Genomic DNA, 21,157 nt, shown 5'->3' with positions numbered 1-21,157 from the left:
CATTTTTTAAAATGTTTTTAACATGATATAAAGTACCTTACATTTCCGTTCATCCATGTCCTGCTTGTTCCTTTTTTTTCACTTCGAAGGCATCCAGTCCTAGCCTTACTTACCTGTTTGAATAATATTTATACAACGCAGAAGGTGATAAACTAGGTGAGCATATGAACCCAAAGAAAAAGTCCAGTAATCAATGTTTTTAAAGATTACCGCCTATGCATGGGTATGCAGACTGTCTATGTATAAAATATATTTGTTCAAGAAGACAGTACTCCAGCTATAAAATTTCAAAAAGAAAAATATGGGGTTTTACGTGCCAAAGACCACAATCTAATTATGAGGCACGCCACAGTGGGAACTCCAGAATAATTTCGACCTCCTGGGTTCTTTAACAGCAGCCTAAATCTAAGTACACAGGTGTTTTCGCATTTCGCCCCCATAAAAGTGTGGCCGCCCTGGCCGGGATTCGATCCCACACCTCGTGCTCAGCAGCCCAACACCATAGCCACTGAGCAACCACAGCGGGTTATAAAATTTCAAGAATGCAATGTTACATCTAAGAACAATTCACTGTCTGGTACACCAAGCTAGAAAACACAAGCAAACTTGGCACAGGCTGTGCGCAACCAATGTTAGTCGGTCGTTCTTGTTTGTGATTCTATAGAACTGCCACCATGTAATAAGTTTTCAAAGCCTGCCTATTTTTTGTAGATTATTGATATGCTGTTTGAAATTACCCTTCAAGAGAAAACAAATTTTGACTTAAGACTGCAGATGGGGAATGATCACTTCACCTCTGTAGATAGTAAAATCGTGAATTTCAAACAGATACTAGTAACAAAATGACCAGCGTCATCTGTCCTTCCAATCATATCTAGCTTAAAATAGACCTTAAATGATTTTGACAATTTTGCACAAACAGACTTTGAAGGGCAAGTTCCCATATACCATATTTGCTCAATCCTCATGCCAGGGCACATAGTGGCCCCCGAAACCCTTGAATGGCGAAACTGCCATTTCGAAAGGCCTTGAAAGGTGTTCAAAGTTTCATAAAGTGTGTAAAGATTCTTAAATTTTGCTTTCGGCTAAGCTTAGCGGGTTTTATTTATGTATCGAACCACGAGATTTATTGCAAGCCATGAGTCAAGCCAATTTAATCTTACTAGGACATTCGTGGAGGGAAGACATCCTTTTTTTCAATTGTTTATGCAAAAAAGGCTTATGCTTTTTTTTTACATGTGCAATAAAAAATGTAGCTCATTTTTTAGGACAGTGCTTTGTTTTCAAGCTGTAAGGCATCAAGGTGCTCTAGTTCTTGAAAATGTCTTGTGAGGGTCTTGAAAGTCCTTGAAAACTCTTGTGATGAACTCTGTAACACGCACTTTCCGGAAAAATTCACTAAAATATGATATGCGCATTATAATAGAGCAGAAAACCAAAACTGCAATAGGCAGCGTCCTAATCCTAACCCACATCTTGAATCCCACCTTCCAAATCTTGAAGGCCCTGCTTTCTCGTACTCCCAGGTCCTGGAAGCTTCAGCGAGCATCGCATATTTGTCATCATTGGACACTACTTAAAGCTGGCATCCAAATCATGCCCAGAGCAACCTCAGAGTACTAAAAACTGATCTCAAAAAGACATGGTTTTCTGTACTGTAGTAGCCGGAACTTCATCATGGCCATTAAAAATTGCTGTCATTCAATCCAATTCAGGCATCACTTCAGCCGTAAGGGCTCTCTCACTAGTACAAAAATATGCTGGCTCTCCCATAATCGAGAGTAGATGTAAGCATGAAATGGCTTCTGGCAAAGCTGACTGGTGCCGCAACGCAGGCCTGAAAGCTTACTGAGCCGAAATGAACCTGTCTTGAAATGAACCTCGTGGCAAGTCTCGTCTCAGCCTAACAACCATCCGCGGCGCGCTGGACGCTGGCGGCCTGGTCACGCAGCGTGGCGCCATCTCTTGAAGGAGGCGGCGCAAAGCCACACTGCGGAATGCACAGGCTGTTGGCGTTCAAAAGAGCACAGGCAACCCTATCTCAGCCCCAAAAGATGACAATCTAGTGTATGGTGCCCTGTATCTGCCTTTTGAAAGTCGTTATTGAAAATGACAGATAAAACTTCAGCGTACTAGATGTTACAGCTTCAGTGATATTGTGAACAAACATTAGGAAGAACTTGGAAGCAATATTTTTTAACACTTGTTGGGGCAGTAACTAGAGTATGTAATGTGGTCCTGTACAAAGGGTTGGCGGCCAGAGACAGCATTTTTTTTTAACTTTTGACTGGTTGCTTGGATGATCTCGTTTTGTTGCTGCAATGGTGCTCGGATGTTCTCGTTTGAGTGTCCGGACAACGGCTCTGGCTTTTGGCTCAAGGTCACTTGAACGTCGCCGACAACAATAGCTAAAAGCATTTCATGCTTAAAAGAGTGAGGAAACAATCAAGGACATTGCTTTTGCATTTCTTGAAGTACAAAAATCGAGTGCAGATTTTTATCGAGGGCATATTCAAACTGAATAAAAGTAGTACACGGTGAGTATGCGCTAGTGCAACGTTTGAAGACAGCTTTCGAAGGCAGCACTTGCTTAGAGAATTCAGAGCCCGTGCATGGTGCACTGCCCTAACACATGAACATGATGCTCAGAGTCAGTGCTGTGCAGTTTGTGCAGTGAACTTTTGCCGTTCCCATGCAACCCGGGCATAGATGAGAGCTATCAACTGAAGCACTCCATGCACATTTCGTATGAAAATACAAATAAATTTTTCATTATGTAACCTCATGCGCGGTGTGAAGTCCAAGTTTGTGTCAGACAATGGCTTCACGTTTTTAATGCGAAGTTTTTATTGATTGATTCAGTCTCCTTTGCCCCAGCGGTGAGATTTTGTTACCCTGAAATTGTCGGTAAACGCACTGTTTTACTGAGGCCGAAGATAAATGGATTTCTATGGAAATCAAGTCACAAGAAGTTAAATGATTATTTAGACGATTTCATTGCAATGAAGCCTGTTACATCGAGGTTTAACCGTAACTATAGCCACAAGAAAAGAAAACCGCTTGCCTGGCAGTACTGTCGGTGGGGCTGCTGCCAACCTTAGACGTGCCAAAGTCAAGCTTGATGTAGGTGCCACCAGGCTGTGCCACCAGAATGGCCAAGCCCCCTTCAGGTGTGTTGTTGAGTGAGATGTTGCCCACCTGTGTGGATCACCCTGTTCAGTGATGATTTCACTAGGCACATGCTAACAGAATGCTTAGGTTGTCACCGTGTACAGAGACATCCAATTGGTAGTCTCGTATGAAGTCTAGAGACCCTGACTCGGATAAAAAGCATGCAGCTCAGCAAATGAACATGCCAACACAAAAAAAAAATATCCTTAAGAGAGGTATGACAATCTGAGCACCTTATACATTACAGACAGCGAACCTATATAGTACTAAGCGAGTGCTTACACCCTTCGGAAGTACTAGAGGTCTGCTTGCTGGCTGTATTTAGCGATGGCGCCCACGCAGGCTGCGTTGCAGCAGCACACCTGCAGCTTTCACCGTTGCAGTCATACAAACTCTTAGCTGACCTCCAACGTGGAGCCGGTAAAATGCGATGCGAGAAACACAAATTACGGATTACTGGCTAAAATGAAATATGTGAAGAATTTGCCGTCCTTCAAATGCGGTGCCGTATTTTTCTGCACATAACCTGCCACCGCGTATAACCCGCACCAATTAAACAGCCGGGAAATAAAAATAGATATCCGCGCATATAACCCGCGGTAATAAATGCATGCAACAACGCACAAATCTTTTCAAAAACAGTCCATTCACGGACACACGACTCGTCCACATCATCGTATCACCAGCGGCTCTGCCCCCCCCCCCCCTTCGGCGATGCTGATAAAGCTGAAGTCACACGATGGATGCCATCGCAGACAAATCAGTCACGTGACATCCGACGCAAGTCGCATCACTTCGCAGGCGCAGCTAACATTCACGCGACAGAGGATGACAGTGTGGCCGGAGCAGCACTCGCATGGGCAACGGCGATTTGGCTATCAGCCGTATCGTAAAGCGCTTCGCGTGAATGGGTGACGTACAAGTTCGCCGGCGCCGCGTGCATTATTCTCTATAGGCAAAATGCTGACCTGTAAAAAGGAAAGGAATGGATGACCATGATGGAGGCGAGAGGGGACCTTCATCATGCAGTGGTGGGGAGAGGGTAGGATTTCCTAAGAGATAACGAAACTAAATGGCGGAGAACTTTGCCTCGAGGTGTGGCTACAGGGCAGCGAGCGCCGCGCAGCCGTGAAACCACACCCTCCAAGTAAAAGTCGCGTATAACCCGCACCCCCACTTTACAGCCAACTTTCTTAAATTTTTGGTGCAGGTTATACGCGCGAAAATACGGTATACAGAAGGCAACATTTATTTTATAATGATGGATAATTCTGTTTCAAAGCGAAAATTCGCACTGTGGCTGTTCTTTGAATAACGTTTTATACGGAAGCCCACCTCTACACACTGGCTTTCACCACCACATGAAAACGGCTGAGGAACTCCCCTTGACAGCTTCGCTGTAAAACTAGCAAGCGGCTGACTGCTGGAAAGTGTGGAAGAAAAGGAACTAGTATTTCACTCCTGCTGTCACAACACAAACACGACTTTGTGTGCTGTGCACAAGCACACCTGCATTGTTCTCTGGCTGCTTCTGCACTACATTGAAGTGGATACCTCAGTGCACGCACGTTTGGAGATAGTTTCGTTTTCTGAGTGTGTGTGACTGCACAATGTGCGAACAAGCAGACAAAATGGAATTATGTCCCTCTTGCCATGTCACGAACTAAACCAAAGACTTCCAGACATTCGGTTTGTAGGTTTCATTATTCCTCTAAACTTTAAATTGTCTAGTGAAGCAACAGATAAAACAAATAACGGCTGCAGCCTTGAATATTTCTCAAAGTCAAGTGTCACGATGAGTGACGTTTCAGCAATGCATTCACGAGAAGGGAAACAGAGGGGCTTGAGTTTTGTTATTCACGACCATATAAAGCCAACAGGCAATGAAGCAAAGGAAAGCATAGTGGTACAGTAAAACCTCGGTGATACGAATCTCGCGGGGTCGCGTGAAATATTCGTATCACCCGAAATTCGTATCATCAAAACATGCACAATATCAAGAAAAATGAATTTATTTTTACCAGAAAAGATTTCTAATAGTGGAATTCCATTGATACCTTCCTCGCTGCTGCGTTTTCCCAGCTGCTACGTCGCGTTTTCGCGGTCCAGACCTAAATCCCATTGACTTCCATGTATAGTCGAATCTCGATAATGCGAACTCGAAGGCGCAGAAAAATTTGTTCGAATTAAAAGAAGACTTCTTTTTGAAATATTCGTGCACCATAACACGACGTGCGAACGGTGCGATTCGTGAAATATCGCGGCGCGCAAGCACATATCGAGCGAGGGCCACGAAACTGCCGGCGTTCGATTCGCGATAACGACAGAAAACGAAACTTCAGGGAGCGGAAGGCGCAGGCATGGCGAGAGAGAGAGAGAGAGACTGTGGTTGTGAAGAGGAAGAGGCGACACGGCGACGGGCGCGCGCGGGGACCGTCGCAGGTGAGGGAGGAGGGCGGCAGGGAAGCGGATTTGGCCTCGGCAACTCTGTCGCTTCGGGGGCTCCCCTCGCCATTCCTCTCAACACCCTCGTAGCCTCCTCACCTTCGACTATCTCCGTGCACGTCCGCCGCGCCCGCCAGCCCGGTGCCGCTTAGCGCGCTCCCTGAAGTTTAGTTTTCTGCCGTTGAAGCGAGCGTTGGCCGGACTAGGCCTCCGCCGTTGCTTCCCTCTGCGTTGCAGCCGCAGCATTGGCTGAGACGTCGGCACGTACGCACGTGTTCCAGCGCCACGCAGAAATGGCGACCTTGGCGTGACGCCGCGGTTCTTTTTTTTTTTTTCTCCGCGCGGCGTTGAGGGGTCTCGCCTAAGCTTTTGCTCTATGGCGGTGTCGGAGCAATGCCGGTTGGAGGCGCCGCCACGTGATTTGGTGCGCTGCTGAGAGCATTGTCGGTGCGCGGTATGTTCGAATTAACCATCGCAAATGCTTTCGCATTCGAATAACCGGGCGTTCCACGTGATACTTCGCCAATCTATATACTGTACCAGCACGTTACGTTGCGTTTGAATGTGGCGGTCAGGTAAATGTAGCGGTGCAGCCAGCTTGTACATTGTAACAAGCGACCGATGCGTTTCAACAAGTGACCGGCACTTTGCAGATACGACGCACCCGCGCGGACCTTATCGTCAAAATGATCTGCGATGTTGACAAAGTGCGCCTAGTGCCAGTAGCTTCGTATGCGCTGTGCCTACGACATTTAGTTCGCGTTGAAGCGAGAGACATCGCAAAGGTCAATTCGCTCGCTGCTGCTGCTGCGTTTCCGTTGCTTCACCTTTCGGGCGAAACTGCAGCTTTTGTTTTTTCTTTTTTTTCGCGGTCCCTTGAAAAACGTATGAACGGGACGTTTTCTTCTTGTCCAAATCGTCAACGATCGCCTTCTGAAAGGTGCATAAGTGCGCGCACGTGATCTTGGGAATGTTTTCGTACGCTACTGAACGCCTGAGCACGTCGAGTGCAGAGAGCGTTTTGACCGTCGGGGCTGTGCCTCGGTCGTCGTTGCAGCAGCGGTCCTCGTCTAATTTCTCGCTAAGCATCGGCTAGGCTGTGATGTGGTCCGGTCCGCTCGACGTGGGGACCAATGAGAGATTGCGCAGCCGCGTGACGTAGTCGGTTGCTTGGCGACTATGGATCCCGCCCGGATCCCGCCGTGCCGGCTTGTCTGTGCCGGTGGCCTCGCTAGCTCGGCCGCCGCCGCTGTTGCTCACGCGTTCGTATGATCCGTAGCGGCGCGGCAACACGTTCGGAACAGCCGATTTTTTTCCGTATTGTGAGCAATGTATTTCGGCCGGGGAATGTTACGAATTTGTATCACACCGAAATTCGTACCAGCCGGGTTCGTATCACCAGGGTTTTACTGTGATTAGCTGTGGTTGAAATTGAAATGTAGAAAATATTAAAGAAAAGAGAAATGAATGGACGAAAAGGTCACCTGTCGCCGGTGGGGACTGAACCAACAACCTTCGCGTATTGTTGTGGTTAAAGCAACAGGTTCATTGCCTGTTGGCTTTATACGGTCATGATAAACAAAAATCAAGCCCCTCTGGTTCTCTTCTTATCATTCATTCATAGCGAGGGTCTCAAATCTGGTAGCCTTGATGCCATTGGGTAGCATACGAGTGTTTATTAGCTACGTGCCTGCTCTTCTAAGTTCACATGTTACAGGACAGCATCGGGCCATGGCGGGTGTTCCCCACCTAACCACTCGGGGCCATGACCCCGAGTGGTGCTGGCTAACGCCCCCAGGGCTACATCTAGTACACACAAAACCCCAAATTAGTGAACAGATTGATGGCTGTCACTGTAGCACAATTGGTAGTGCATCGCACACATAACGCGAAAGTTGTGGATTCGGTCCCCACCGGTGACAAGTCAAGTTTGCGTCCACTTTCACTTTCCCTTTTCTTCATTACTTTCTGCATTTCAATTTCAACCACAGCTAATTACCGATATGCTGTCCTTGGCTTCATTGCCTGTTGGTTTTACATGGTCGTGTTTCAGCAATGTGAATTACGTAGCCACACTTGTGCGTCTGAGCTCAACTTTCTGGCTGGGAGCAGGGCTCCTTCAAGAAGAAGGGTGTGCGTTGTTTGGTCTGAAACTTCAGCTGTTTTCATGGTGCACAACGGTGTAATACTTTGCAGACACTATCATTGAACCGCGTTTTATATACTGCGCTTGTCTGTTTATAATGGCCAAACCTGGTGATGGGCCCTTGAAAGTGAATTGCAGCTTTGGGCATTTGTTGTAGACAATATAATCTAAGTATACACCAGTCTTCTGGACCTCAAAGCCACAATTTCTTTATAAAATGCAGAAACGCAGGAGACAGCTGCGAACTACATCGGCACTGTTGTGCACTGCTGTGAACCACAATAACCATCATATATAGTGGAATCTCGTTGATATAATCTTCACGGGAACCGGAAAATAAAGCATATCATCCGAAAATCGTATCATCCAACCAAATCGTATTATCGGGAAAATAAAAAGAAACGCATTATCCCGAAAAGCGCATTATGCCAAATCGTATCAATGAGATTCCACTGTATTTGTTAACTGTGCTGTAATTTAACAGGGTTTTGTTTTATGTATTCCAGTTTCGTGGAAAGAGTAATTATGCCCTATTTGTACCTGTGAGGCCTAAATTAAAGCTAAACCAAACAAGTTCAGGCCCCTCAGCACTCTCCACTGGCTTCCTACGACATTTGTCTTAGCCTCCTTTTAGCATGGTCTCCAGCAGCATACAATTTAAACCCTGGATGTTCCGCTGACTCTGTTCTAGGATGAAAATTCAAAATGATAGAAAACCTCTTTTTGGCATAAAGTAAAGCTCACAGGTGCCTGCATTTACATTTACTTATTTATTTCACTTACTGCCAATCCTATATGGGATATGCAGTATTCGACGCTGCTCTCCTATGTGCACTCACGAGAGACTCTGCTCAAGAAAAAAAAAAAAAACACGTGCTGAGCATTCAGGTGGCTCATAGGCTCATGATGTGAGCATTCAGGTGCAGGCATCTTTCCATGGTCGTAAGCTTGCTAGCTGAGCCAATAATGAACCTGAGTCAAGCCAAGGGCCATTGCGTGGCTCTGGCATCAGCTACTGTAATAAATACCCCCCCGTGACCTTGTTCCCAAATGGCTGATATTAGCGCTTTAGTGAGAGGGAAGGACACACAGGCCTTTTTCAAACTACGTTCAAGAAACCCATACACTTAAATGAGCATAAAACCCACAAAACATGGTGCGAGAGTTCAGGAATAAGATCTTCAGATGCAAACCAATGACGCCTAAAATCACTGTCGCTGTCCCTTTAACCAACATATTCATCTATCCGGATATATGCAGAGGCATGCTGCATACCAAAAAAAAAAAAATTTTTCCCTTATGGCTGGCTCACACAGCTACAGTGATAACACAGCAACAGTGATAACACAGCAGCAGTGAGAGGGACCACAAAGAAAGCAGAAATCGCATTCTTTTCAGTGATCACTTTCAACTAGCCCTAACTAGAGACTTGCCAGGCATGCTAGAAAGACATACAACACAAAGTGCTCTGGGCTTTTTTTAAAAGCATCTTAACTGCTATGCGTGTTGTTGTGTCGTTGTAAAGAAGGGGTCGCCGAGTGAGCTGGAAGTCACCCTGCGTGGTGGTTCTTTATAAATTCCTGTTGCTTACACTGCTGCTTCAACGAGTGCAACTACAGTGCCCTCATCAAGCTTTCTGTCACAATGTCAATTTCACAATACTAATTGCATACTGGCTCGCCTCCTTTACAACTGCGTCAATCACTTTTGATCAGCACCAATTAACGCAATAAACAGATCGTAATGTGAGCAACAAAAATGCTTGTTTGCACCAGCCCTAGTATTTTCTCGTTGCCACACTGCTACCCCATCTGTGAACAAGAATTCAGAAAGCAAAGGCATCGCGACGTCAAGGAATGCCCTTTGCTACATCAAGGCATTGTACTGCATGTCAAACCACACAGGAGTAAAAGTGCAGCAGAAAATTTTCAAGAACACGGCCCCTACGCTATTTATTAAATAGGGCAGCCCACCTGATTTGCAAACTCCCACTTGTGCAGGCCCACCAGCTTGCCCTGGCCTTCAGTTCCACTCTGAAATGCACGGCAGGTGCAAGACACGTCATTAGGCTACCTTGAGGTTGAATCTCCAACAATGTGCACTGTTTGTAAACACACATTTCTATCTTTTTTTTTTTTTTTACTTCAAAGTGTGAACACACCTGTGAATTCTGCAACATATCACCTTGCCACCCCTTGTACATTTAATTACAGGTTACCTTTAATCCTGTTTATCGTTACCTTTTAAGCGATTATGCAAAATATTCGACCCAGATATAAGTCGGATGCATGGGGAACTACATGGAAGTAATTTAATTCAGTTCTTGCGATCAGTCTTCGAGAGAATTGACATTAATTTGATCTAAGCCATTATGTCATCACAGATGATGAAAAGTACCCATGAAGTGTGTTTCGAATACAAGATGAGATGAAAGATAAAAATCTAGGATATGATGATGATATGATGATGATGTGATGATGATGTGATGATGTTACAACTTCATCTCCATGTTTAGTTTCCGGAAAGACCAGTGGACTTTACCATAGCAAACATGAGGAGCTGTTTACTTAGTCCACATTCATGAAGATATTCATTCAAGCATGTAACCTTGGTATCCATTAAAAAAAAAAAAATTCCCTATTTGCAACATACAGTAACACCTCGTTAACTCGAAGTAGTAAAAACCGGAAAAATATTTGAGACAAGCGGATTTTCGAGATAAGCAAAGTTGCGGAAATTGTGGTGAAAAATTCAGTTTTCTAAACAATTTACTACTACTGACCAGCTTTTCAACAACAGCTTTTAAATTAGCTCTTTGTAAAGGTTTTAAAGGTAAAATAAAATCATAGCAGAGATATCAACCAGCTCCGTTTCACGACACTGCCATTTTATTTAGTGCAGAAAAAAACTGCGTGAAGCTGGTTCGCCGTGCCGCGTGCATTCGCCGTGCCGCGTGCGTTGAAAAAAATCCGTGCCGCTTGCATTGCGTAGAATAAAATTAAAACGGAAATCACACTTTCGATGGTAAATCACGTGCATTGCATAAAGCGATGTACTGCGTCAAGAGTGCTATTTTGCAGGGCTTGCCTCTGCACACGTCTCTCCCGTCACATGACACGCCCCATGGTGCTGCTTGACGAAGTTTTTAAGCTGCTAGATTCCGACTTCACATACAGGGAAAGCGTCCGTTCTGTGGTATGTGTGGCAGCCTCATGTGAAGCTTGTTAAACGGTCCGGCGGCAGAGTTTTTGTTTCATTCTCAAAATTGAGATATCCGCAATTTGGCACAAAAATATTGTCACGGGGAGTATTTAATTAACCGTGAACGGCTAGCGCTTGCCTAGTCACGACTGCACAGAGCGCACAGGTTCCAGCAGGTTTTCAGTCCGACAAGAGAGCCTCAGACCCAGCCCCACTACAATGTCTTTGTCTTTGCCATTGCTCGTGACATTATCCCCGGCCGATGAAGCACTGTCCCGGTGCTTGTTGTGATCAAAATGGATTATCACAGTTGTAAAGTTTGAGGCGGGAAACATGTACGATGTCAGTTCGCGGTGCGGCAGTCGATGAGGTGGATGCCATGGGAGATATCTCATAGGTGACAGGAGTCACCTGGCGCAGCACGCGATAGGGTCCGAAGTAACGCGACATTAACTTTTCACACAGGCCGACGCGACGAGATGGGAGCCAGAGAAGGACGAGAGAGCCCGGTGGAAAATCTGTATCCCGGTGTCGACGATCGTGGATGGCCTTTTGTGCGGTCTGCGATGACGTGAGCCGAGCGCGGGCTACTGTGCGCGCAATGAGCGCACGCGTGATGACATCTTGCGCATAGGAAGTCGTGGACGTGGAGGCCGGATCAGAAGGGAGCAAGGTGTCAAAGGGTAGTAAGGGATGGCGTCCAAAGAGAAGATAGAAGGGTGAGTAGCCGGCAGTTTCATGACACGATGAGTTGTATGCAAATGTGACGAACGGGAGCGCAACGTCCCAATCATGGTGGTCATCGGAAACGTACATGGAAAGCATGTCGGTCAGTGTACGGTTTAAGCGTTCGGTGAGTCCATTAGTTTGAGGGTGATATGAGGTCGTGAAGTTGTGATGAGTAGCACATGATCGAAGTAGATCGTCAACCACACGAGACAGGAAACAGCAACCGCGATCTGTGAGTAGGTGACGTGGAGCACCATGTTGAAGGATGACGTCGTACAGTAGGAAGTCGGCTACGTCTGTGGCGCAGCTGGTTGGCAACGCTCGAGTAATTGCAAATCGAGTGGTATAATCCGTAGCGACTGCAATCCATTTGTTGCCTTTCGTGGAAATTGGAAAGGGACCCAGCAAGTTCAGGCCCACTCGATAAAATGGCTCGGCTGGAACGTCAATTGGCTGAAGGAGACCAGCGGGTAGAGTCGCAGGTTTCTTCCGACGCTGACACAGGTCACAAGATGTTACGTAGCGGCGAACGGACCGATAAAGGCCCTTCCAGAAAAAGCGTCGTCGTATGCGATCATAAGTTCTGGAGACGCCTAAGTGCCCGGAAGTGGGGGCGTCATGAAACTGGATGAGGACATCCCTGCGCAGATGATGCGGGACAACGAGCAGGAGTTCTGTGCCGTCGGGGTGCATGTTGCGGCGGTAAAGAACGTTATCCTGAAGCAAGAACATGTTGAGGGAAGGGTCGAGGGTGCCGGATTGCAGACGGTCAATAAGAGAGAGCAAAGATGGATCTCGACGTTGTTCGTCGGCCACATGGGTGAAGTCTATTATCGCCAAGACATAGGTGTCGGGGTCCGTTTCAGTGGAGTCGGATGGTTCAACGGGATGGCGGGAGAGGCAATCAGCGTCATTGTGTAACTTGCCAGATTTGTACACTACCGAGAACGTGTACTCCTGTACACGTTCAGATCTGTGAGGGGAGCAACCACGTATTGTAGTGGGGCTGGGTCTGAGCCCAAGAAAGCTGCGTACTTCTTGAGTAGACATTGGAACTGGGAACTCGCGGACGGCACGGACCTTGTCGGGGTCTGGTTGGACACCAGTAGCGTCGACTAAGTGTCCAAGTAATTTGATCTGGCGGCGGCGCCCAAAGGTACACTTAGACGAATTGAGCTGGAGGCCAGCCCGGCGAAAGATGTCGAGAATGGCCGGCAGACGAGGGAGGTGGCTGTCAAAGCTGGGCGAGAAAACGATGACGTCGTCCAGATAACAAAGAGAGGTCGACCATTTCAGACCGCGTAGAAGAGTGTCCATCATGCGTTCAAAAGTTGCAGGAGCATTACACAACCCAAAAGGCATAACCTTAAATTGGTAGAGGCCGTCGGGTGTGATGAATGCGGTCTTCTCGCGGTCGCGGTCATCGACGGCAATTTGCCAGTATCCCGAGCGGAGATCTAGCGACGAGAAATATTTGGCACCATGGAGGCAGTCGAGCGCATCATCAATTCGTGGGAGAGGATACACATCGTTCTTCGTTACCCGATTGAGATGGCGATAATCGACGCAGAACCGCCAGCTGTTGTCCTTCTTTTTCACAAGCACTACAGGGGATGCCCAAGGGCTAGAGGAAGGCTCTATAACATCTTTATCAAGCATTTTCTCTACCTCCTTTTGGATGACTTCGCGCTCAGAGTGAGATACTCGGTAAAGGTGCTTGTGAAGGGGGCTGGCGTCTCCAGTTTCGATGCGGTGGGCCACGACATGTGTAAGTCCTAGTGGACTGTTCGCAACATCAAATACAGTCGACGTCCGATTTCCCGGACGCCCGAAATTCCGTACATGCCTGATTTCCCGGACTCATCTGTGGCACCGTCAAGTTCCCCATAGAGTCAATGTATTAAAAAGTCCGAAATTCCGGACGCTTATAGCCTTCGCCATCCGATTTCCCAGACTTTTTACTGTTAACCGCCGACCCAAAGTCACCACCGACGCCGCCATTTTGGTTGTTTTCTTATCCTCGAACTCACCATACTCGCATCGCAGGTGTGGCCAGCAGCACCGCCGCACCGCGCCGCGGCTGCCGTAACCTCGAAACCGCACGTGTCAATCCGTTGCCAACCGTAGCTTAGCCAAGCCAAACCTCACTGTGTTCGTTCACGTGTTGTTTTGTCAGCTCTGCCAGCTCTGCGGTCGTGTCTGCGGTTGATCGTTTGCTGCTGCGCGCTATCTTCAGTGATCACGTTTCCCGACCTTCAGCATCCACCGAGTTCCTAGCTGTTTCGTGCTGCGCTTTTCGTCGAGCGGATTCGCCGTTTACAGCGATGGCACTGACTGCTCCTTCGTCTTCGTCCGCACCTTTGAACGAACTGCCATCCGCGAACTGCCCTCCGTGGACGAACTGACGAAGTGACGAACTGCCATCCGCGGACGTTGCCTTCGACGATCTGCGCGCTGCCGGCGTGTCGATTCCAGCCGGGATAGCCTTTGAGGGCTTCGCCGACGCTGACAAAGACCTCGAGCTATATGCGGAGTTGACCGATGACGAAATCATTCGTCAAGTTACGGAGGATTCCGACGACTCCGACACCGAGAACGAAGAGCCAGCTCCTACACAGCCAACGAGCTCGGAGTTGACGCGAGCACTGATGACACTGTCATCGGTGTACAGCGGCAACATGACGTTGACTGAAATTGAGGCAGACATGATCGCGGGCAAGCGGACCGTGCAAAAGAAAATAAGCGACTTCTTTGCGCCCAAGTGCTGACCTATGAGGTAGCGCCGGCCACGTCGTATTTTTTATTATTTTTTTTATAAACGGCTCTTTTCAGAGCCACCTAAACGATGCATTGGCTGAATAGCAATGAGAATCTTGTACTCCGGCCGTGACCCTCTCCGTCAGCGAAAAATACCTACCAAAAAGGTGCGTTTTCACGTGCATTCGTTTTTCCGGACTTCCCGATTTTCCGGACGTTTTCGCGGTTCCTTGAGGGTCCGGGAAATCGGACGTCGACTGTACGTCCAGGTACGAAAATAGGACACCACGGAGTGCTGCACTTTGGGAAGGTAGGAGGTCGGGGGATATCATTTTGTCCAGAAGTGCCTGGGTTGGCGCCGGTATGGCAGGTTGCGTCGCGGTCTCAGCGTCAGCAGCGAATGCAGAAACAATACATTCTTCCAAAGGTGACAGTTCGGCTAGTGAAATTCCTTGAGGAAGAACATGGGTCGAAGTAGAAAAGTTGAGGACTGCAAGCAACGTTTTGTTGTTGGCAATAAGCACTACGGTATGGGGAAGTGCGATGTTGCGCGAAAGGATCAGATCTGTGAGGGGAGCAACCACGTATTGTAGTGGGGCTGGGTCTGAGGCTCTCTTGTCGGACTGAAAACCTGCTGGAACCTGTGCGCTCTGTGCAGTCTTGACTAGGCAAGCGCTAGCCATTCACGGTTAATTAAATACTCCCCGTGACATCTTTTTGGTGGAGGTGCGGGGTATGAACCGGGGAGCGGAAGCTGCAGCAGCAACAACTGGGGTGGTGTGGTGTTCAGTGGGAGGACCGGACGCGCACATGGGCGGAGGGGCGTAACTGGGGGCTTGTGGAAATACGACGCCCATATTGGCAACCTCCTGACGTACAACGACCTGAATGAGAGATATTGTCGCCAAATGGTCGTGAGCAGGTGCCTGATAAGCGGCTGGAGCCATGGCTTCGAGCTCCTGGCGAACAATCCTGGCCAAGTTGTTAGGCGGCGAGAACGGAGGGGGCGTCACGGGATCATCGCACGAGGATGTCGCAGCTGTATTCGGGAGTCTGTTAAAGCGCTGAGTAATCCGCCTGCTTTTGGCTTGTTCAAACCGCCGGCATTCAGTGATAATGGAGTCAACCGTGGTGCAGTTCTTACACGAGGATGTTGAAGGCATCGTCAGCTATGCCTTTCAACACGTGGCCAACCTTGTCCGTCTCTGGCATGTCTTTGTCAATGGTACGGTACAAGGCTAGTACGTCTTGAATGTATGCGACGTACGACTCCGTGGACGTCTGAGCTCTGGCCGCCAGCTCGTGCCGGGCTGTCATTTGGCGCGCGGCTGATCGGCCAAACAGTGCACGCATCTTCTCCTTGCATAGGTCCCAACTTGTAAGTTCTTCTTCGTGCGTGTTAAACCACACCCGAGCCGTGCCCCGTAGGTAGAAAATGACGTTGGCAAGCATTAGAGTCTCATCCCACCTGTGGTGCTTGCTGATGCGCTCGTACAATAGGAGCCAATCGTCAACGTCTTTGTTGTCCGTGCCGCAAAACGTGCCGGGGTCGAGGGGCTGTGAAAGGACCACGGTCGTCGGCGCCGCAGGCGCGGGCTGCGATGACTGCGTACTGTCTTCGGCCATGGAGGCGGGAGAAACGTGGCGTCCGCTCCGAAGATCCAGGGCCGGGTGGAATAGAGCCCGCAACCTCCACCAAAAAGATGTCACGGGGAGTATGTAATTAACCGTGAACGGCTAGCGCTTGCCTAGTCAAGACTGCACAGAGCGCACAGGTTCCAGCAGGTTTTCAGTCCGACAAGAGAGCCTCAGACCCAGCCCCACTACAATATCTTTGTCTTTGCCATTTCTCGTGACAATATTTTGAGATAAAGGGCAATAAAGGGCACGTAGAGGCACGTATGGTAATGGTTCGGTGCCGCAAAAAATTTCAACTGCCGATTTTTCAAGATATGCGACTTCGAGTTAACGAAGTATTACAATATCAGTAGATGAGCAAAAAAAAATGACTCGATGGTGCTAAAGGCAAGGTTACAAATGTGGGCCCCAAAAACTTGGCACTTTCTGGGCCACATCCATGCTGATACGGACACAGACTGAATCCTAATGCACGAAAATTAATCGGTGCAGCTAACGGTGCAATCCCAATTCAAGAGAATTAACCGATACAGTTAACAGTGTGTACAGCCCACAAGTTCTGCGTCACTTATGAGTAGAGGCCGGATCTCTAGGCATCAAAAAAGCGCGTTTTAGGCGCCAAAAATAGGCAGGCAAAACAACGTTTTAGGCCTCCAACGTCGTAAATATAGGCACAATAAATCTTTACATAAATGCCAATAATTTCAAACGAAGATGTGCACAACCTGTATCTGCGGCAAAAAAAAAAGAAATTTTATTGTGTATGATGGCACAAAGGCGCCAACAGTTGAACATAGCCGTGCAATTGCCCCATAAAACTGCTGAACAATTGCCCCATAAAACTGCTGAACTAATGATGATCAATTGGCTTAATTCTACAAACACACTGCTCTTATTGATGTTCAATGGCCACTGTACTCGAGCGTCACATATAGTGAAACAGGCATGAAAAACAACACTTGAAAGTTGGGAATTTAGGAATACTGATTAAAAAAACGTTACTTTATGTCTGCCTGACGCAATCAAATTAAGACACAACAAAAACAGGTAAATAATAAATGCAAGAGAGACTACGATTTATTAAGAAATTAACATGTTTTTACATGAGGACTGTTAGGTACAACTCTGGCAGTTTTCTCATATACAATGACATTATCCGAATTGTACAAGCAAAACGTCCCAACACTGCCAAATACACGTCCGCCCATTTGAAGTGCACATGTTTGAATAAATCTGTTTAGAGGGCGGCACGCGGAACGTAGTCTAAGAATCACTGTGAAGATTGTGGAAACAATAGCAAACTGCCACCATCTCCAGATTTTTGGATTCAAAATTGTGCCTCTTGTCACTGAGAATGATCTTGTACGCTGAGAAGCAATGCCCGACGGCGGTGAACATCTTAAAAAGCAAATTACAAACAAAACAAAAGCCGCATGCGCATCACAGTTTTCTTCCTTCTTTTGTTCTTCACTCCTTTACCCTGACGGCTCTCCGCGGTTTCGCATTCGCCAACTGCTCGCACCATGTCAGCGCGGCGGCGTATGCTGGCCGGCGCCTCCCATTTCACTGCTGCTAGCGGTTGTTTTCCAGGAGTTGGTTGAACTAGAGGACTAGGTTAAACCCCATAGAGTTCCGAACAGTCAATGTTGCCCGGTAACATGAATAACGGTCTCTAGCTGCACTCGAAAGCGAAACTTGAGGTTAAGGAGTGTTCATATAGGCGCCGATATTGAAAATAGGCATTTATAGGTATTTATAGGCACTTAGGCACAAACATCAAAATAGGCATTTATAGGCACTATAAAAACACTATAAAAGCCCTTCTTAGCCTCTAATTCATGCTCATATATCAAAGTGGGGCGATAGGAGCGCAAGGAACAAAAAAGGTATTTGCCTAAAATCCGGTCTCTACTTATGAGTGCACAGTTCCCGGGATCAATCCCTGCATGCGAAAAAACACTTCATGTCCTTCTCAAAGCCTGTTCCACAAGCTGCGGTTCGGCGATACAATATGCTCCGCATTGGATGGATTTGTTTTTTGTTGGCACTGTTATTATCTGGCTGCAATATCGCCACACACTTCTGTGCCTCCCATGCTCTCATCACCGAAACACCGCGCATCCCAGTGCTGGACAACCCATGTCCATCAACTGATATCAAATTAATCAGTATCTTAGGTGTACATCTGTACTAAACAGGACTATTCCATGTGTATGCCTCATCCAAATTCGTTAATTAACAAGTGCTGAATTAATGAGGTTCCATGGCAGTAAATGCTTAGGCACAGCCCTTTTCTGAAATGCCTAGTTAGTACCTAGTGCAAAGCCACACTTAGGCAAAGGGGTGACCATTTTATATCTGAGAAATGTTTACCCCTTAGCAGGTTCACATGCACATGCACGGTTACAAGTTAGATCGTTAAGTAAATATGAATGTTGTCTTTCTACTACTTTAATTCTAGACATACCATTAATCAAATACAGTCAACATCCCATTTTTTTATTTTTCGCGAAAATGTGCAAAAAATTGGGCAGTCCAAGAAATTGAATGCATGCCTTTTACTGGTGCCAAAGGCTCAAATCGCCACAGGCACGTCCGAAATAGCTCTAAAGGCCTGCCAGTACAATTATTACGGGTATCAGTGCTCATACTGTGACAGGGGACGGAGGGTGCACGCGTGTATAATTAAGGAATACATGCTGTGTGTGTCCTGTGACAATTGCCCCTTTTAACTCTGGTGTGCTTCACCGCAATATTTCGCATATGCTTCACCGCGTAACCCCTCGTATTGAGGCGAAGTTGACTTTCGGGAACCGGCATTATGCAATGCGCCGTGCTTTCCGAGCTTCGAAGCCATTGGCGATGATTACAAAGGCTTCGAACAGCAAGAAGCTTGGTAGCGAACATAGAAGCACCTATGCCTAGCGTTGCCGCAGTGGTAGCTATGGCTGCCAGGGGGTCTGCGTGCGAGAGCGCCATTTCGAGGTAGCAAGATAATAAAAATTGCGGAGGTGGTGGCTTCGATAAATGCGGTTTCGGACCTGCGGACGTGTCAAAAGGTCCAGAAAATTGGACAACAACGGTCTTTTGCGTCCGAAATTTCAGACGTTCTTATACATTGACTCTATGAGGTACATGGCGGTGCCACAAAGGCTTCCAAAATATCGGGCATGTTCGAAAAATCGGGCGTCCGGAAAATCGGTCATTGACTGTATTTAATATGACAAATGGTCTAAACAGGAAAATATAACGAAAGAAAGATGCAGTAGCCGGCTAGTGAGACACTGTCCTGGCTAGCTGCTGGGGAATGACTTTAACATTTGTTCCATAACAATATTAACTTTGAATAAAGCAGTTAAATTAATAACGACGAAATATCTACTGAGCATCTCTATTCCAACTGTGAACTTGCACTTTACATACGTCTACTGTGACACACATTTTACTTGCAAATGCAAGAGCTGCATATTCTTCATCTCTTAGCTCCATAGAGGCTGTGCTTTTTCCTCTTGCTTCTGACATTAGACTGACCTGTGTACTGCACCAACAGTGAATGCAGGCTGGTGCCTCTCATATAGAGCATGTCCAAAAATCATGCTTGCAAAGATAAAGCAAATAACTACCCAAGCGATAAAGGACTGGGGGTTTTCATGCATGGTTGAAGTATTGCATCAGTGTAATGAACAAGTGACAGTAGACAACACTATCCACACACACCTCGCTTAGTGAACTCCACTGGTACGTCCGAACAACACGATCGGTCAGGCCAAGGATCAGCTCCATCTTCCCATCCTTGTCTGAGAGGAAAATGCACAACAGCCATCAGCAGAATATATAATGCACTGCAACAGTTTGAATTCACAGCACATCCTGTGCCACGATTCCCCGAAAATTGGAATAAACACACTGCATGAAGTCTGTTTTTGATGCTAAGTTGTTTGCAACATGTAATTTATTTTGGGTAAGGAGGAGCAATAAAGCAATAAGAAAAGGGAGCTAGAGAAGTTGGTAGGAGGGACGATCACATACAATTGATATTTATTGGAAAATAAATCCATCTACGAGCTTTTTATGTGCACACATGACTGCACAGGGATGTCAGAGTCTGCCCCAATTTTCAACCACCTTGTCAAATAGATAGCATTTGACTTCAAGTCGTTCACATGCTATACGAACGTGGCGGTACTGTAACTTTTTTCAGGCAGTTTCTTAAGTCCATTTTGATAAGCTTCAGCGTAAAAAAATCCCTCAATACAATGCAGTCACAACAAAACACAAAACATTCCTTTATCTTGAGCAGATCATGTCCCACTCAACGTTACGCAGGAGACAGAGTGCATTAACCAAACAAACATGATCCGGCCAGGCAGACTTTAAAGTGATAACCTACTGCGATCGCTAACCATCACCAAGATGAAGACAAAGAAATGTGCCGCTCACAACTACCAAAATGTGCACAAAACAGGCACGCCAGCAATTCCAATCTGCATAAGTCAATAGGAGCACTTCCTGTGCCCCACGTAATGGTAGTAACAAATTGCGGCGTAAAGGCTGTTTCACATGGTGCGATTTTGCACTGCGATTTTCGCAGATGCGAAATTCGCAACGGCCATTTTACATGGTGCAATGTCAACAATGCGATTATGCGACGCCCAGGGTTGCTTGCTGCCAGATTTTGTCGCACACGCCGCATAAATTCGTTTAATGTAATGAAAAAGACGTGCGCGTTATAATACAATTGACCTCTCTTTATTAGGACCAAATAATACGTGCGTTTTGTAATTTAAAAGCGCCTTAAAGTTTAGTTTGCTTTGGAGTACGCAACAGCGGTTTGTGAAGTTCAATACGAGGAGAAATGTCGGACGTAAACAGCTGTTCGCAGGTGGTCGTTCAGCGTTGTGTGCTGTCTCTGTGTGTGTTTTATGCCTGTGTCGTTCTACCTGCGGTTAAAAAAATTACAAGAGGACCTATCAACAAGCCCTTATAGCTGTTGTCATCGCATATGCAGTATTCGGGATTCGGCGGAGTCGTCATGTCAACGCAGAGACCCTCGCGCTACCCGTGATTAAC

General features: G+C 46.9%; 1 protein-coding gene across 1 annotated transcript in view; it reads right to left on the bottom strand.

Moving 5' to 3' along the window:
• Window positions 1-957: 957 nt before the first annotated feature.
• Window positions 958-21,157, bottom strand: part of LOC119450657 (KICSTOR complex protein ITFG2-like) — a 41,619-nt gene continuing 21,419 nt past the window's right edge. The window contains exons 6-9 of the mRNA XM_037714169.2: window positions 19,805-19,884; window positions 9,736-9,795; window positions 3,065-3,198; window positions 958-1,027 (exon numbers count right to left, since the gene is read on the bottom strand). Of these exons, the coding sequence (XP_037570097.2) occupies window positions 958-1,027; window positions 3,065-3,198; window positions 9,736-9,795; window positions 19,805-19,884 (344 nt within the window). The remainder of the gene's footprint in view (window positions 1,028-3,064; window positions 3,199-9,735; window positions 9,796-19,804; window positions 19,885-21,157) is intronic.

The sequence above is a fragment of the Dermacentor silvarum genome, chromosome 4, assembly GCF_013339745.2.
Source record: "Dermacentor silvarum isolate Dsil-2018 chromosome 4, BIME_Dsil_1.4, whole genome shotgun sequence".
NCBI lineage: Eukaryota > Metazoa > Arthropoda > Arachnida > Ixodida > Ixodidae > Dermacentor > Dermacentor silvarum.
The sequence above is the reverse complement of the archived record's forward strand: the minus strand, read 5'-3'. Positions and strand labels throughout refer to the sequence as shown.